Raw genomic sequence first — 19,124 nt, forward strand, 5'->3', positions numbered from 1 at the left:
TAAGGTCAAGAGGACAGGCCTTCATGATGGGATTAGTGCCCTTGTAAAAAGAGAAAGAGACAGGAGAGCTGTCTTTCCCCACTACTCCCACCCATCCCTCTCTACCTAGGTGCATGTAGTAAGGAAGGCCCACGCTAAGACATAATGAGAACACAGCTATCGGCAAACCAGGAAGAGAGCCCTCACCAGACAGCCAATCCGCTAGCACCTTGATCTCAGATCGCCCAGCCTCTGGAAACATGAGAAACAAGTGTTTGTTGTTTAAGCCCTAGTCTATGAAATGTTGTTAAAGCACCCAAATTGACCAAGACAGGAAAGACCTGCTGTACGGAGGGTAAGATTTAAAATAAAACATTAATTAAAGATTTAGTATAAAATATTAAGACAGTGTGGTATTGGATCACAGACAAGCAAAGCAAACAGGGGTACAGAATAGGGAGCACAGAAACAAATCCACTCAATATAGGCACTCAGTTTCTGAAAAAAGGTAGCACAGTACAGCAATGTGGAAAGAATGGGACAACTGGATAGCATTATGGGGGGGGGGGGGAGTCCCAGGCTTGATCCCTACCTCACACCATATTGAAAAAAAAAAATCATTTCCCAAAGGAATGTAGATCCAAATGTGAAAAGTAAAACAGGAGGGGAATATTTGCAAAATGGGTGAAGGAGAGCAAGAGGTACAAGCTTCTAGTTATGGGATGATTAAGTCACAGGAATAAAAAGGACAGCATAGAGAATATAATCAATGATATTGTAATACCATTGTACGGCGACAGATGGCAGCCACACTTTGGGTGAGCCCAGCAGAACTTACAGACTTGTCAAATCACTATGTTGAACACCTGAAACTAATGTAACATTGTATGTCAAACAGACTTCAATAAAAAAAAAAAAAAGTATTTTTTAAAAGTAAAACAGGAAAATACCCTCAGGGTAAGAAAAGAATTCTTTAATAAGAAACAAAAACACTAGCCAGAAAATATGCATACACCAGAGCACATTAAATCTAAGAATTTCAATTCCTCAAAGGACACCATTAAGAGGGTAAAAGGGAAGCCACAGGGCAGAAGATACCTGCAAGGCATACAGCCAATAAAAAACTCCTATCCACACTATATAAAAAAGAACTACAAATCAACAAAAGACAAACCAACAGAAAAATGAGCACATCAACAAGCACTTCACAAAAAAAGATATCGAATGGCCAATACACAGATGAAAAATGCTCAATGTTAATAGTCATCAATTAAAACTACAATAAGAGAACACTATACACCCACCAGAATGGCTGAGATTTTAAAGACTAGCAAGGACGTAGAGCAACACTAACTTTCAGAAGCTCCTGATGGAAAGGTAAAGTTCTACAACTATTTTGAAAAACAACAGGCATTATCTTCTAGAGTGTCAAAACTATATATGCCTTTTGACCCAGTGTTCTACTCCTAGGTACACAGCAAATGACATGCTGTGTCATTTGGTACACAGGTATGTGTGTACCAGAAGAAAGGTACAACGATGTTCACAGCAGCATAATTTATGATAACCAAAAACTGTTAACAACCTAAATGTTTATAATATTTACAATAGAAAGCATACTTAAGTGGTACTATAAAGAAAAGGACAGAAACAAACACCAAAAGATCAGGATGAGGGCAATCTTTTCGGGGGGAGAAAACAGTGCTATGACGCTGGCAATGTGCCTTTTCTTGACTTCAGTGGTGGTTACATGGGGTTTACTTCATAATAATTGATTGACTTGTGCATTTCTGCTTTACTCTCTTCTGTATCTATATCACAGTTCACAGAAAGACAAAAAGTTGAAAAAAATCTAGTCTGAACTATGTTGCTGGCTGCAAGTCACATAGAATCAGTTGTTACTACATAGTTTCCAATCAATAGCTTGAAAAAATAGAACTCTGCCCTGTATGTTGCTACGTTGAACAAATTATTATCAAATTATTATAAATCTCAAATATTAAAGGCAGAGTATATTATCCTCTCAAATTAAGATTCTCAAAGAAAACATACTTTACAAAAGCATAATTACTATTTACCAAAAAAGAGTAATCGCTACTAATAAAAATAATACCTAGCAATTAAATAATTGACCTGTCCAAGTAATGTAGTAGCCTACATTTTAGATTAATAAGCTTCTTGTAAGACGTTTATTTTAAAAGAAATTCCAAACTTACCTCTCTGTTGGGTGTACCTTCATCAAGTTGCTCTGTAAATGAAGATGCCCTGCTCCTGGTTCCTGTTGGTGTTGAAGAATTGGAGGGAGCCTAGATTAAAAGATTATTGCACGAATTAGAAAGACTTCATTGACTAGTGGGCTATGCACTGTGTAGTCCTTCTCTCAGTCCCCGCCCAAAGAACCCCAGGAAAGAGAGGAAAAAAACAAACACATGAAAAACAGAAAACGATACCTAAAACATAATTAACTAGAAGGCCTAGGCTGCCTACTCAGTCCTCGGTAGGACTCTGCCACCAACCAGAGCTATGATCTTAGCTATATTAATTTTTGGAGGGCTATGTGTCCTCACATATAAAATAAGATTGTGAAGTTAACATAAGATGATAACATTAGGTGAAATTGAAACCAGTTGAGGAGTATATGAAACACTCTGTACTATTCAGGCAATTATCCTGTAAACCAAAATTATTCCAAAACTGAAAGTTCATTAAAAGCAATAAAGTTGCCCATTTAATCTTTAAAGTGATTTCCAGTTCTAATATTCAATACTGTCTAATGCACAGGCAAACATTTCTTTTTTTTAATGTTTCTTTCTTTGAGAGAGAGGGAGTGTGCATAAGCAGGGGAGGGGCACAGTGATGGGGAGAGAATCCTAAAGAGGCTCCCTGCTCAGCACACAGTCCAACACAGGGCTCGATCCCGCGACCCTGGGATCTTGACCTGAGCCGAAATCAAGAGTTGGACGTTTAACCAAAAGAGCCACCCAGGCGCCCCACAGGTAAACACTTATCTAGTCAAGGGCCTTGTTTTAAGTCTATCTTGCACACCACAGCTAGATCCTGAGATGCCAGTCCATTTAATTCTATAAAGGACAGCCTGGCTCCTATAATTCTCAGTACAAAAGCCTTCAGGAGAAAGGGTCCAACCTTAAACTAGAAGGTTGAGGTCTATTCCAAGGTGAACTCAAAAGAGTCCTAAAAGTATAAAGCCGAAACCTTAAGACCCTCCTTTACCCATAATAAATAGATCTAAACTCATCTAACATAGAACATCTAACACAGAAATCAGTCTTGATGTCTTACCCTTTTGTAGTCTGCATATGCATAGCTTTCCATAAATAAAAGGCATTTAATAAATATCTGTTAAATAAATGAGTGAATGAATGAACAAATGGAACCCCGATCTATCCTACAGGCACATACCGTTACGGCTAGGCTAGAACAGAGAGGTCATTAGGGACAATGTTCACGCATACACATGCACGTATTTAGTTTACGATAAGTGTAACATTTCAAATTAAGATAGATGTTCCATAAACGGTATTGAGACAAATGGCCATGCAGATGAGAGCAGAGACACCAATCAGATGTTTCCTTCATACTTACCTATATTGAAGGTATTTTTTCAGTTTTTATTTAAATTCCAGTTAGTTACATACAGTGTAATATTAGTTTCAGGTGTACAAAATAGTGATTCAGCACCTTCCATATAACACCCTGTGCTCATCACAAGTGTACTCCTTAATCCCCATCACCTATCTAACCCATGATTTTTTAAAAACTGCAATATAAAAGAAGAGAGGAGAGTCTATTTCTGTAATCACTGAATGGGAAACAGATTTTTTTATGTCAAAAGCAGAAATCAAAAGGATAATTTTAATTGGGACCAGGGCAGGGGGGGGATGTCAACAAAATAATGACAAAAATCTTAATAACCTTTTTTATTTCTAAACAGCTCTTGTAAGTTCATAAATTAGAACTCAGAAAGCTTACTAACCCAGGCTCCCTTTCACCTCGGGCAGGTGACCTGAGCTCCACCAGTGAATACACCCATATGAAACTCTGAGTCATAAGTGAGGGATGTGAGGAAACAGGCATACAAATTTAAAGTTTATCGTCTGGTGAACGATGGAGACCAAGCTTCCCGCAGTTGTACACAGGAGTGATTAATGCAGCTTTCCAGATGCCTGGCAAGGGCTCCCGCAGACAGTAACCATCCAATCACTTGAAAAGTACACCCCCCGCACAGTAAAGGTTTACAATTGTCATTACGTCTTTATGCTTTGGCTTCATGTGAGCCTAATCAGTAACTGACAGCTGCATCAGCTCCGGATTAACTGGCAAAATCGAATGTTGAATTTACAAAGTTGAAGAACAGGTCATAAAACACACCGTCTTCAGAAAAGTTAGTCCCACTTGGCAGGCTTGGCCTGATGGCTGGTAGGTCTTCCCCTGGAGTTGCAAGAGTAAGGATCACAGACATCACATATGACTGTAAAATATAAAACATGCATAAAAACTAACTGTACTTGAGCATTTATCCGAAGGAAGGTCCTGGATCTTTAATGGGATATCCTCACTTCAAAATGTAAATGGGTTCAGGAATATCTAGGTGGCTCAATCAGCTGAGTGCCTGACTCTTGACTTCGGCTCAGGTCACGATCTCACAGTTCACGAGTTTGAGACCCGCTTCAGGCTCTGCACTGACACTGCGGAGCCTGCTTGGGATTCTCTCTCACTCCCTCTCCCTCTCTTTCTACCCCTCCCCTGCTCGCTCGCTCGCTCTCAAAATAAATAAATAAACTAAAAAAACAAAAATCAAAATATCAATGGATTTAGATTCCTTCAAACTAAACTTGGTCTAATTAATTCTCATAGCCATGAGAAATCTAGATAGGTTTCTAAGCTACTTGTCACAATTAATATCTTTATTGCCCACCAATGGATTATTAACTAACCATAGGCCTCACTTTCAGTAAGAAAAATCTTTCAGTCACTGTGGTAGGCAGAATTCTAAGATGACCCCAAATGACCCTCACCCTGTGAGTATGATGAGATCACTCCCCTGATTATCTCACATTACATAGTAAAAGGAACTTCTACAGGCATGTTTAAAGCTACTCATCAGTAGTTTTTGAGTCAATCAAAAGATTAGCTGGATGGTCTAGCCTCATCACAAAAGCCCTTCAAAGAAGAGTCTAGAAGGCAGAGGCAGAAGGCAGAGAGATACACTCCTGCTATCCTAAAAGAAAGCAAGTGCCTATGAGGGCCAAGTGACACGGAGCTCCAGGTAGCCTCTAGGGGCTGAGTGGCTCCCTTCAATAGCCGGGAAGAAATAAGGACCTCAGTGCTACAACCACGGATGACTAAATTCTACTACAGGCACGTGAGCATGGAAGAATACGCCAAGCTCCAGATGAGAACCCAGTCGGGTTAACACCCTGTGAGACTCTTAGTAGAGAAGCCAGTCACCCATACCAGACTTCTGACCTACAGACTATGAAGCAACAACCGGGTTATTAGGCGCTAAGATTGCAGTAATTTGTTATGCAACATTAGAAACATACACAATCACTTGTATAAGCCTTGGGAATAATAAGCCTTAACTGGCTTGTCCCTATGCCACGACCTTTCACTACCCATCAAGACTCTGCTCAGATGTCACCCTCTCTCCAGAAATGCCTTCCTATAGACACTACCACTCTACTAGGAGTACATGCCTCTCTACCTTAGGGCACAGAGACTACATCTACCCTTCAAGGCAAATGCAACACTTGGCATAGCACCTAGAAGGCACTGTTAAATAAGTAAGTGCTCTGTAATTGTAACTCCTTTTTACTAAGGTAGGTTCCATGCCCAACGTGGGGCTTGAACTCACAACCCTCAGATCAAGAGTCACATGCTCTACCAACTGAGTCAACCAGGCACCCCAACAAATGCTTTTAAATACTGTTTCAGATTCTGTGTCTGTGTCTGTGCCTGTTTCGGATTCTGTGCCTCCCTCTCTCTCAGCCCCTCCCCCACTCGTACTCCGTCTCTCTCTCTCTCTCTCTCTCTCTCTCTCTCTCTCTCTCTCAAAAGTAAATAAAACCTTAACAAAAAATTTTTAATAAAAAAAAATCTGCTCAATCCACTGATTCCACAACCCTCTTCATGCTTTTACCATACCATGCCACACTTTGTAAGAAGAATGTATATAAACACAGCCACTAACTCTTAAATCTAGAGTACATCAAATATACTTATGTACTTTAGTTGTCTTGAAAAATAAAAATTAAAAAGCATTAACTCTAGGTTAAACAATATAATCTAAACACAACAAAAACACAAATTTTGGATATTCATGTTACTGAAAAGTTCTACATATTTTTTTAATTCTATTTATTTATTTTGAGAGACAGTGCGTACACGTGCACAAGAGAAAGAATCCCAAGCAGGCTCCCAGCTGCCGGTGCAGAGCCCAATGTGGGGCTTGAACTCAGGAAACCGTGAGATCATGACCTGAGCCAAAGTCAAGACTCAGATGCTTAACTGATTGAACCACCCAGGTGCCCCTGAAAAGTTCTACATATAGTCAAAACTATGATAACCAAAGTTTACTCACTGGGGGCTCTATTATCTGGGAGTTTTCATGGAAAGAATTGAGACAGCTGAATTGTCAGATTTAGAAAAATACAGATATAAATATAAGTATAGGTATAGATATCTATACAGAGTTATAGATCCAAAACAGTTAAGCCTCATTGGTGCCTGAAAGGCTCTGGAGATACAATGAGGTTCAACCGTTTTGAATGTATAACTTCTTGAAATCAATTAACAAACTGTAGCTTTTAAAGACAAAAAGAAACTGAACATAATTTAACATTTTCCAGGTCAGTTGTCACTCACACAACTTGTATAAGTCTTCTCTACTCATTTTAGCCTACTACTAGTTTAGAAACTGGATAATTACACTTACTGGAATTCTAGACAAAATAAGCATGAGGAGGGGGCACCTGGGTGGCTCAGTCGGACGAGCATCCAACTTCGGCTTGGGTCCTGATCTCGCAGTTCGTGAATTCAAGCCCCACATCGAGCTGTCTGCTGACAGCATGGAGCCTGCTTTGGATCCTCTGTCTCCCCCTCCCCACCCTTCCCTGGCTCCCATTCTCTCTCTTGAAAATAAACATTAAAAAAAAAATAAGAATAAGGAAGCTTTAAATGAAGGTTTTTTTAAAGCTTCCTTATGAATAACTCAGATTAGCTATGGAATATGAGGTTGGTGACATTAAAATTTTGGCTGCCTTTTGACTTATTTCATGGTTTAAGTTATGCCCCAAAGAGATGAGATGTTATTCCTACACAGCATAACAAAATCTGGCTTCCCTGCTCCCTCGCGCACCCATGGATAATCAATACGGCAAGGGCACCACCACAGAATCCTTCTTATCACAGCCCTGGTGAAAGTCTCTTCCTAGTCTATTTGACGTTCCAACTCTATTGGAATGGCCAAAGTAACTTGGGAGTTAATTCTTCATATAAACCTTTATATCCTACTTACCAAAATTATCAGGGCTTTCACGTGTCCTTAATAAAGCACCTTCTGTATCCCAACATCTAAAACAGTAGTGCCGTAAATGAATACTGCTGTTCATGTTATAAATGCTTACCTCTCAAAACAAGTCCTTTAATATAGTGAAACCCACCCACCCAAAAGTAATTTAAGGAAACTTGCAGTCAAACAGATGGCAGATGGACTATACGCTCATACTTTCTCTGCCTCTTTCTACTTTCTACCTCTACCTACTTTCTCTACCCTGAAATTAAAAATTTTCAACCAAGTTTCAGAAGACTGGTATGAATGAAAGAACAGTAAAATAGTTAACACAGATGAGGACACTATAACCCCAAGGACCTACAGACGGGAAAGTGATGAGAAGCAAGCCTGTTTTCATCCTCATGACCACGAAAAGACTTAGGACTTAAAACAAAAAGTATAAATGCAAGATGCAAAGTGAAGAGAGAGAATCGAAAACAAAGATTGGTTGAAAGATCCTCGGGTCCCGTCCTACCTTACAGATCCTCTAAAGAACCTGAGGTTTATTTTCAGGAGCTAATGAGGCTCCAAACTGGGTGAAACCAAGCATAGTAAGATAGGAGTGAAGGGCAAAGTATAGGACTAACTTTGGAGGGATTAAGTGATACTATCCACAGTGAACTAGCCCTACTTCAGAAAGTTGGCAGCTTGGCTTAAAACCCCTCACCCTTTCTCTAAAATACACCATGCTTCTCTGGAGAAATCAAATGACCTCTTTAGAAAGAACTCTGGTTACCAGCATGAAGATATTTCCCCCAACAGTAACTCAGCAGTGAGCCCCAGTGTGTCTATGCCATCACATGCCATTTCCAAAGAGTATCAGATTTTTAGTGCCTCACCCTTGATAGCCCAGAGCACTTAATAAAGTTTCCAAAGTAAAAAAGGGAGCCCCCCCAAAAAAAAACTAGAAAAAAAAAACAATAGAGATTAAAAGAAAACTTCAAAACAAAAAAATCACCATTATTCTCAGAGATATTAAAAATATTATATCTACATAACAAGAATAATGCTATGAAAAAGCAAAAGACAGTAAGAAACAGTCCTTAGAAATTTTAAGATAGCCAAATTAGTTAAAAATTCAATTGAGTTTGAAAGTTGAAGCAATCTCTCAAAAGTACAGCAAAACAAAACAAAAATCCGAACACACACACACACACACACACACACACACACACACAAAACAACAACAACAACAAAACCAAAAACGGAAAATAAAGGGTAAAAAAAGTGAAAGAATCTATCCTGAAGGCACAAAAGCTGCCAAACTGCAGCTCAAGAGAAAAGACAAAAAACAAAGGAGAAGGAATTATCAAAGAAATTACATCTAAAAGTTTCCAAAAAGGTAAGCACAGGAGTCACAAACAATGCCCACTGAGTGTCCAGAACAAAGCATATGGAAATCCATTCAAAGGCATATTTACCATGAAACTTGAGACAAGATATAAAAGGAAGATCCTAGAGTCTCCAGAAAGAAAAAAAAACAGCACAATGACAATGGACTTCTCAATAGCAACACTGCAAACAGAAAACAATGGGTCAATGCTCCCAAAATCATCGACCTTGGCGGGAAATCAGTAAATACGGTTTATAATGTACAAATCAACAAACCAGCAAAGCAACAAAATCTTTTTATTAGAAATATGAAGCTAAATATCTGGGCAAACAGAAAATATTGAGAACATGGAGAACAGGACTGCAGGGTTGGAGCAGACAATGGTTCTTTTTTGCATAATACCCTTTTAGTAGTACTTGACCTTTTAAAACCATACATTATTTTTGATAAAAATAAAAGCAAATCTTTACTTTAAAATTTAAATTAAATATCATAAGCAATACAAAATACCCAACAAAATTTAAAAGCATGACTAAGAGATGATCTATTTCTCATCTTAAATCTCATCCAATAGTTGACAAGAAATAATAAGTGGACTGATATTCTCAACCCTTCAGACACTAGCTATTGTTAACAGCATATCTGAAGGCCAGTCACATGGTACATGCTAACTTAACCCCAGTGATTCTATAAAATAAGTAAGACAGAAAAATCAGTAATACCTTTACAATCTAAGGAATATACACTTGTTGAGAATTTATTATTTAAAGTCAAATATTTCAGAATTCGAATTTATGTTTAAGTACATCATGGTGATTAGGTTTTTAGTATAAGAATGTAGACTGAATGCTATTGTTTACCTCCTCTCCCTCCCCAAAACTTATTGAAACAAAGGCTTAAAAAAAAAGTAGAAAAACAGATTAATGAAAACTCACGAACAAGACAGAGAACAGCAGTGAAAAGATAAAACAAAATTCTTAAGACTCGAAGGCAAAAGGATTCAGATTGGTTGAGAAATCAGGGCAAAGATAGCTATAGCTCCAAATTTGCACAGAAGGCTAAAGAAGAGGCAGCAGCAACTTTTTCCAATAGGAAAAAAAAAAAAAAAATCATGGGCTTAAAGTACTAGAACGGGAAATTATTGTTCTCATTATTGCTCTCGGGGATTAATTAAGGGTTTGTGTAACAAACAGGTACTTGAGGTCAGCCTCCTCCAACCCAAACATTTACAGACCAAAGTAACTGCAAAATATAATAAGCAACCTACCTTGTAGGAGTTAGATCTTCAATAGTGGGGGCTGGTACCACAAAGCAGCAGGGTAACAACATACCCACGTTTGCCCAATGCAATCCCAGGCCCACCCAGTTCATGCCAGTTTCTGTTCCAAGATCATTATTAGTAGTGTCCCCTTTCACTCTCAAGAATGTTAGCGTAATAAATTATACGGTCACCTTTCAAAGTAGGTAGACCCTCTTCGTTTAGGCTGGCAGAGGAGGCACTGTCTTACTTGCACAAGCACTCTCCACACAGGACAGAAGCACGTAAGAGCAGAGAAAACCCATGTCATCTATCAAAATAAATCACCCTCCAGGACTTCATAAGTATAAATGAACAAACAATAATCACAAGACATCTGTCTTTAAAAAAAAAAAAAAAAGCAAAATGAGATGATCAGTACAAATACAACAAGTGACCCAGAAAAATTAGATAAATCAAGAAACAGAACTTAGGGGTGCCTGGGTGGCTCAATCAGTTGAGCATCCAACTCTTAAATTTCAGCTCAGGTCTTGATCCCAGAGTTGCGAGTTCAAGCCCCATGCTGGGCTCCGCGCTGGGTGTGGGACCTACTTAACCAAAAATAAATTAATTTTAAAAAAATATAAATTTTTAACCTCATTTTTAATTGGTGATTAGGCTTCAAGTCATCATCAGAGTTGATTAAGTAATTACTTAAAATAATATCTGCAAGGAAGGATGCAAATACTCTTAGTACCAACCAAACAGAAGCAACTGGGGAATATTAGAAGGTTATCCTGCTTTTATTAAATGTTTTCAAACTCTTAAGGGACCCTACACCATATCACTATTACTACTGCTGAAAAATTTGACAAATATTGTAAAGAAAATGGTTCACCTATCCCACAATTACCTACGCCTACTAGCTCAATCTACTGGAAACCTGCCTATCAGGCCACCTCACCTACGAAAAGCAAACTGAGAACCAGGACGTATGCACACAAAGGCCTCCAAAAACCTCAAAACAAATGTCTCAAAATTTGTGTTAATACACTAACGAACCCCTCAGATACTTGCCCTTATTTAACGCAAAATTTTAGAAGCTTAGGTGTCTTGATTCAAGCTGGAGACACTTGAAAAGCAGAAAGAAGAAAGACACAAGGCAGACAGCAAGGAAGGTAACAAAATTACAAAAGGCAGACCAAGAGCAAACAAACCTCTTTTTTTTTTTAATTTCTTTTTAATTTTTTTAAATTTATTTTTGAGACAGAGAGAGACAGAGCATGAGCAGGGGAGGGGCAGAGAGAGAGGGAGACACAGAATCCGAGGCAGGCGCCAGGCTCCGAACTGTCAGTACAGAGCCTGAAGCGGGGCTCGAACTCACGGAGCGTGAGATCGTGACCTGAGCGGAAGTGGGAAGCTTACCCGATTGAGCCACCCAGGCGCCCCAAGAGCAAACAAAACCTCTTGAGTGAATAAAAGGGAAATGCCTTTCACACCTGTTAAATTCTTAAGGGCACAGTGCCTTCAACACAAAATAATTTATACTCAAAAATGAAGAGGACGCCTGAGTGGCTCAGTTGGTTAAGCGTCAGACTTCAGCTGGGTCATGATCTCATGGTTCATTGGTTCAAGCCCCCACGCCTGGCTCTGTGCTAAAAGCTCAGAGCCTGGAGTCTGCTTTGGATTCTGTGTGTCTCTCTCTCTGTGTCCCTCCCCTCCCTGCTCTCTGTCTCTCAAAAGTAAATTAAAATGTTAAATTAAAAAAAGAATTTTTTAATGAAAAAATGATAATATACAAATTCAAGATCCTTTGCTTAAGCAAACAAGTATACGTATAATCTACTGCAAAATGATTGTCATCAAAAAAGTTTTTTGTTTTTAATTTACCCTTTAAAAAAGAAACATTAGATCTGAAAACAATAATCTAGAACGTCTCATCCTTAAAGGGTTCTTAACAGCTGAAGATCTGAGACCAGAACAGAATCAAGTTTCTATCAGTAGATGATCACTAACAGCTTAACTCTTTCGTTCTTGGAAAAATACACATATTATCAAAGAGGATTTTTAAAAATCTTGTATACCCAAAGTGATTTTATTTGATCCAGATGTACTGTCTCAATATGTTAGCTTGTACCTAACTTTTTTACTATTCTAAAAACGATCTCTCTCAGTTAATGCACACAAGCAATTCATTTTCATGAAGAAAAACTAAACATTATTTATAAGAAAGATAATCTGGGGTACCCAGGTGACTCGGTCGGTTAGACATCTGACTCTCGGTTTCCACTCTGATCATGATCCAAGGTTGTGGGATCGAGCCCTGCATCAGGCTCTGCATCCGGCTCTGTGGCCAGGCTCTGCACTGACTGTGGAGCCTGCTTAAGATTCTCTCTCTCCCTCTGCCCCTGCCCCCCTCAACGCTCTTGCTCTCTCTCTCTAAAATAAAAATAACCATACAATATCTCATGAGCACTTCCCTCTTAAACTATTTTCACTGCCTGCACATAAATATACTTTATATACATATTTTCCCCCACAAAACTGGGATCACACTTTACATGCTGCTTCTTAATCTGTCCTTTAACACAAATGCCTTTGCGTGTTAACTATTACTTTTCTGTGGGCTCTAACAACAGCTGTGTGACGTCAGGCAAGTTAGCCTCTCTGAACCTGACTCCTTCATCTATAAGGCTACCTACCTCTTTGGTTTACACAAGAATGAAATAAAAGAATCCACACAAAATACAAAGCAAAATGCCTCTCACGCAGTAAGAACCCAGTGAATATTGGCTTTTGTTAAGGCTGCGTAATAGCCCACTACCGAACACAGCCTATTAACCAATTTTCTATTTTTAGCCAGTTTTTACCTATTAAAACAGCACTGCAATAAAAATCCACGAGGCCAAATCTTTTAACACATCCTAAACTTTCTCAGGAAAAAGTCCCAGCGATGGAATCTTGGATCAGTGATATTTTACGCATTCCCAAACGTAAGTGCTTTACATCCACTAACCTGGTGCTTCCCCACATTCCTCCTCTCTACCTCACTTTAAGTCTTTTGTTTCTTAAGAACCCTGTTTTGTAAAGTTAGAAAAGCTTGCAGTAAATGGCATGAACAGTAAGATACTTACTATTTGAATGTTATCACTATTTACATTTTACTCAGGAGAATGACCAAGCCTTCAGCGTCATGTTCCAATGTATTTCAGTTTCACTCTACATGAGCTTTAGCTTTTGAGAGGACAGCTTCGACTGACAGCTTCAGAATAAGCCCCATGCAATAATCGATTTAATAATTGTTAATCGGTTGCTTCGCGGTTGTTAAAAAGCCGTGTAAGATAAATGCTGTATTTTTAAAACGTATTTTTATTTTTTTTTTATTTTTTTTTAACGTTTACTTATTTTTGAGACAGAGAGAGACAGAGCATGAATGGGGGAAGGACAGAGAGAGAGGGAGACACAGAATCGGAAGCAGGCTCCAGGCTCTGAGCCATCAGCCCAGAGCCCGACGCGGGGCTCGAACTCCCGGACCGCGAGATCGTGACCTGAGCCGAAGTCGGACGCTCAACCGACTGAGCCACCCAGGCGCCCCTAAAACGTATTTTTAAATGTCTCCAAATGAATCAAAACTCAGCCTTTCTTACAGAAACTCTAAAATAGAGAGGAGGGCTCAGTCCGTTGAGACTGAGAAAAGCCGGGAAGCAATGCAGAAGAAGCCCTCATCTTTGCTCAAGAGACCGACTGCCGCAGGCACCAACACACACATCCTCATCGGAGTCTAGGAGACTGTTTCTTTAACTTAACAATGCTAACACGCCCCCTTTTTCCTAGAAACTGTCACTTCCTGAAGCCACGGCATTCACGAAAAAGGAACGGAGCACGGCTCTCGGAGAAGCAGAACGCCCGGCTGGGGACAGGCACAGCCCTGGCCTGGCCTCGGGACGTCTGCCCCTCCGCCCGGCCCGGATCAACCGAGTTATGCGAAGTGACTAACTCGTGACAGCCTCGGGCTTTGGACGCGGGCCACACCGCCACCTCTTTCGGGTCCAACGCTCCAGCGAGCAGCCTGGCCCGGAACGGCCGGACCCTCAGCCCTCCCCTCCCCACGGTTTGGCACTGCACTCGCCTAACAGGTCAGGAGTCTTGCGGGATCCTGGCCCTGGCACCCTCAATCCCCGGGCGGTGACGGGACAGGGAACTTGGGTGGGGAAGTCATCAGACACGACAAGGAACCCAAGTTTTCCCATCCTGCTCTCACGCCTGAGCTGGGGTCTCGGACGCGTGGGGGAACCTTCGGTACGGGTCAAAGGTCATGCAAGATCGGAGCCCTCGTCAAGTATTCTCAGGCGAGGGTAGTTGCGTTAGGGGAAAACTAGAGGTCAGACGTCCCGAAGGATCCGGCCACCCCACCCACTCTCCTGAACGGAGTTTGAGGATGGGGGGGAAGGGGGGGAAGGGGGGGCGGGTCCCCGACACAGAAGACCCGGGCCGTCCTGGGCTCATTCCCAGTCCGGAGTTTGGGGGAGATCCTCAAGTTCCAGGTCAAGGGTCACGAAAGAACCCTCCCTTGCCCCGGCCCCCGAGCCAGTATCCAGGGGGGTCGGGAGCTAGAGAGCGGCGCCATAGTACCTGAGTCGAGGCCAGCGCCTCCTGGAGCTGCTGCTCCTCGATGATCTTCTGCTTCAGCTTCCTGAACATGGCGCAGCGCGGGGTCCCGAGTGTGCGACCGGAGGGGCGAGCGTCCACGGAGACCCGGCCGCGGCGGGGACGGCGGCTTCTCTACACCAGGGACCGCGGGGGCCGGGCCTCGCCGCCCCCTCCTTGGGCTCGCAGGCGGATCGGGAACCTCGGCCTGCGGGTGTCGGCGTCGCCGCCGCCGCGTCTCTTTCTTCTGGGTGCCACTGGTTGGCCTGTGCCCCCCATCCAGCCCCGGCGGCGGCGGCGGCGGCGACAACGGCAGCAGGTGAACCGAGGGCCAAAGACGCCTGCGCGGCCTACGTGGAGCTCGCCGAGGGAGCTCTACGGAGCGCCGGAGGGGCCAAGCGCCAGGTCGCGCCGGCACATGCGCGCTCTGGGCGTCGCTCTCGAACGCGGCGGCGGGGGGCCGGACGCCGCGCTCTGCGGTGCGGAAATTCGCGTCGTGCAGAGATGCCCTCGGGGCTGAGTCTGAGTGCTGCACTGACGCGCTCCGGGGCTCCGCCACTGCAGAGCACAGCGGGGAGGGTGCCACTTCGGTGGAGGACGGCGGGCCGCACGGGCCCGCCGCGAAGAGCCGCGGGGGCGAGCGTCTGGGGTGGGAGAAAGGGGGTCGCCAGGGAACCCGCCTTGTGCTCTGAAGGACGGTGCGCTTTTGCTTAGTATTTGTGGTTAAGAATCTGCATCTTCAGTGCCTGGGACCCCTGCTGCTCCGCAGAAGGGCCCTCTTTCCTTCCCTGGACTCGCCCCGCGGTCAAGAAGCACCTGACCCGAGCCTCCCAGGCAGGGTCCAAACGTCTCAGGCCGATATTGGAAAATCTCAGTCGTTTGGACATCTGCCCTGATTTTTTTTTTATTTAACCAAAATTGTATACATTAACGTGTTCATTCAGAAATCTTTATCATTCTAAGTGCCAGGATCTTTGGGGGTGCTAAAAGAATTCACATGGGGCGCCTGGGTGGCTCAGTCGGTTAAGCTTCCGACTTCAGCTCAGGTCGTGATCTCCCCGTTCGTGAGTTCGAGCCCCGTGTGGAGCTCTGTGCTGACAGCTCCGAGCCTGGAGCTGCCTCGGATTCTGTGTCTCCCTCTCTCTCTGCCCCTCCCCTGCTCACACACACTCTCTCTCTCTCAAAAATAAATAATAAACATTAAAAAAAATTTTTTTTAAGAATTCACAGCCGGTAGAACGCACAAATTTTTAAAGGGTCCAAGTTCACCCCTAGTATCTGCAATCATCCTAAAAGAGTTTAATGTGTATGTGCCTAATTCTTCCAACACCCGGAACTTAGACCGGCTGTGAACTCTCAAATCCATCTCGGCAGCATGCTATACCAGATTGCTTCAGAACCTGAGAGGATATACGCCGATATTCACATTTTAGCTCATTTTATTTACTAACAAGTTCTTCCGTGAGATCCCATAGCACGATCCCTAAATGTGGGAGAGCCAGAGCACGGTCTAGTGTGAGCACTGCATTGACAGCTGGGCTAAGTCCTCTCTTATCCCATAGTGAACACCTAAGAAAGTTGTATCACTGTGACCTTTGGGCGCCTAGTACAAGGTCAGATTCCTGAAGGCAGGAGAAAGGTCACGAGTGACACCCATGTGGTATATAAGACAACGGAGAATGAGGGAAAGTAACAAACTAGATAGCGCAAGCCCATCCAGAGGCAATTTTAAATCCCTGCAGCACAACAGCTCTTAGAATAAAATTCAGCCCAAAGGCCAGATTGTGACCTCTGAGTCTCAACTCCCTGCCCCTCATTTTCCTCATCTGTAACCTTTTAACATTTCATGGGTATGTTGTCAAGCTTGAAGTGCATAGAGTATAGCTCATAGTAAACGATACTTAGAAGTTCTAGGAGTTTCATTCTCTTTTTACTTCTAATACTCTCCCTCTGTATGTCGAGAGCCCTAGTCCAGACCTCTCCCGTGAGCCCCAGATTATAGCATCTTCATTAGGCTGTCAGGTTTGGAAAGGCAAAAACCATGGCTGTCATACAACTCAGCTTGTGCCTGGTCCAGGGCCTGCCACTACATTTCTACAGAATTATGTAGAATACACCCAGCTGCCTATTGGACAACTTTTCTTAACGGTGCACGGTCACCTCGATTCAACACGTCTGAAATTGGAACCATCCGCTGTTGCACCCCTCCCGTCACCATCAGACTTGCCCCTCTGTGTTTCCTCTCACCCTCCTGCATTTTCTCCTCCTCACGAGCTTGTTTTGCCGTCTGTATTTTATGCCTTGGCGGGTGTCACCGCCATCTGCCCAGTTCCCCAAGTGAAAAGCGCGGAAGTGAGTCAAAACGTGCCTCTCATTCTTCACCCAGATCTGGAGAATCCCCAAGCCCTGTGTCTTTTACTCTGAAACACTTCTCAAATCCGTTCTCTTTCCTATGCACCCTGCCACTAGTTAGTTTCGATTTCCATTGCATTCCACCACTTAAATGATCTCCCAGTTTCCAGATTGGCTGCTCTCCAATATATCTTCTACGTAGCTGAAGTTACTCTCCTGCCGAAACCCCATCAGTGGTGTTCCAGGCCCGCAAAACACTATTCAAGTTCTCAGGCAGTACGAGAAACCCTTGGCGGCCTGGGTCCTGCTTTCCTTCAGCTGCACCCTCTCCATACTTCACACTTAAAACCTCTAGGAATTTCAAATTAACTTGGGGTTCTCTTGCACATCTGGCTCTTTAAAAAAGAAAAAAAAATTTTTTTTGAGGTGGGGAGGGACAGAGAGACTCTTAAGCAGGCTCCAAACTGTCAGCACAGAACCCGACACGGGGCTTGAGCCCACAAACCATGAGATCATGACCTGAGACGACATCAGGAGTGAGAGACTTAACCAACGGAGTCACCGAGGCACCCCCACATCAGCTTCTGTACTTCCTTGCCTTTCTTTTTTTAGTCCCCAAGCTATACGTAGTAGCTATACATATGTTAAGAAAATCTTGGGGCGCCTGGGTGGCGCAGTCGGTTAAGCGTCCGACTTCAGCCAGGTCACGATCTTGCGGTCCGTGAGTTCGAGCCCCGCGTCGGGCTCTGGGCTGATGGCTCGGAGCCTGGAGCCTGTTTCCGATTCTGTGTCTCCCTCTCTCTCTGCCCCTCCCCCGTTCATGCTCTGTCTCTCTGTCCCAAAAATAAATAAACGTTGGAAAAAAAAAAATGTTAATGAATTCCGTATGCTTATTTCCTCCACGACCTTGTACTTTTCTTCTTTTCCACCTTTCTCGTCTATCCGTGACAATCCTGCCTACATGTTCTCATCCCTTTCAAGTATTTCCTAACACCACCACTAAACCCCTTCCCTACACACACATCAATGGGGTTAATCATCCTACCGTCTGAACAACCTCAGTCTTACATGCTGTTAACACATGTAACACATGTGTTAATACATGTGTGTTACACATGTAACAAAAACAAAAGTACGGTTGAACGACACAGATTTGAACTGAACAGGTCTAGTTATACATGGATTTTTTTTCAATAACTACAGTAGAGCAGTGTAAACGTATTTTCCTTACAATTTTCTTAATAACACCTTCTTTTCTCTAGCTTGCTTCATTATAAGAATGCAGGATATAATACATATAATATACAAAATATGTGTTCGTTGACTGTGTTATCGATAAGGCTTTTGGTCAACAGTATTTGTCGTCATCATAAGGCTTTTGTCATAAGCGCTCACATTTTGGAAGAGACAAAAGTTACAGATTTTTCGACAGTGCATGAGGTTGGTACCCCTGACCCCTGCATTGTTCAAGCATCAATTTGTATAATCTTATCCCCCAAATAACTCCTATTCATAATTTAGTTTGTATTCCTTCCATTTTGTTTCTGTATTTATGAAAACATGTATTTAATTATCTGTATATGTTTGTAGTTTTACAGAAACAGATCATACATATTCTACATCATGCCTTTCTCAATTAACATGCTACGAATATCATTTCTAATCAGTGCCTGTATTTCAGTTTCCTTAATATCTACATAGTATTTTATACAACGGATGAAGTATAATTTATGATTAATGTATTGATGCCCATGTATTAATGAATATTTTGCTTCTCTCCACTTTTTGCTATTAAAAAGACAATATTAAAGTGAACAATTTTACAAATATGTGCACTTGTGTGTGTGTGTTTGTGGAAAATAGTGGATTTTTGGAAATGTAATTGAAGTATCCATTCATTATGTACGGTTAATGCCAACTTGATCTCCACAGTGAATCCTAATTTATGTTTCTACCAACATATTTTTTTAATGTTTTATTTCTTTTTGAGACAGAGAGAGCCA

The 19,124-nt window shown here is 42.2% G+C and overlaps 1 protein-coding gene across 12 annotated transcripts in view; it reads right to left on the reverse strand.

The window, feature by feature from the left end:
• Positions 1-14,965, reverse strand: part of GOLGA4 (golgin A4) — a 126,366-nt gene extending 111,401 nt beyond the window's left edge. For 8 of the 12 annotated variants that reach the window (XM_045037892.1, XM_045037896.1, XM_023260760.2 and 5 more), the window contains exons 1-3: positions 14,755-14,965; positions 4,369-4,428; positions 2,196-2,285 (exon numbers count right to left, since the gene is read on the reverse strand). In XM_045037892.1, the coding sequence (XP_044893827.1) occupies positions 2,196-2,285; positions 4,369-4,428; positions 14,755-14,823 (219 nt within the window). In that variant the 5' untranslated portion in view covers positions 14,824-14,965. Of the gene's footprint in view, positions 1-2,195; positions 2,286-3,973; positions 4,336-4,368; positions 4,429-14,754 lie in introns of those variants that run through there. The other 4 variants (XM_045037893.1, XM_023260759.2, XM_023260756.2 and 1 more) reach the window with 2 other exon arrangements.
• Positions 14,966-19,124: the final 4,159 nt, after the last annotated feature.

This window comes from Felis catus, chromosome C2, assembly GCF_018350175.1.
Source record: "Felis catus isolate Fca126 chromosome C2, F.catus_Fca126_mat1.0, whole genome shotgun sequence".
Taxonomy (NCBI): domain Eukaryota; kingdom Metazoa; phylum Chordata; class Mammalia; order Carnivora; family Felidae; genus Felis; species Felis catus.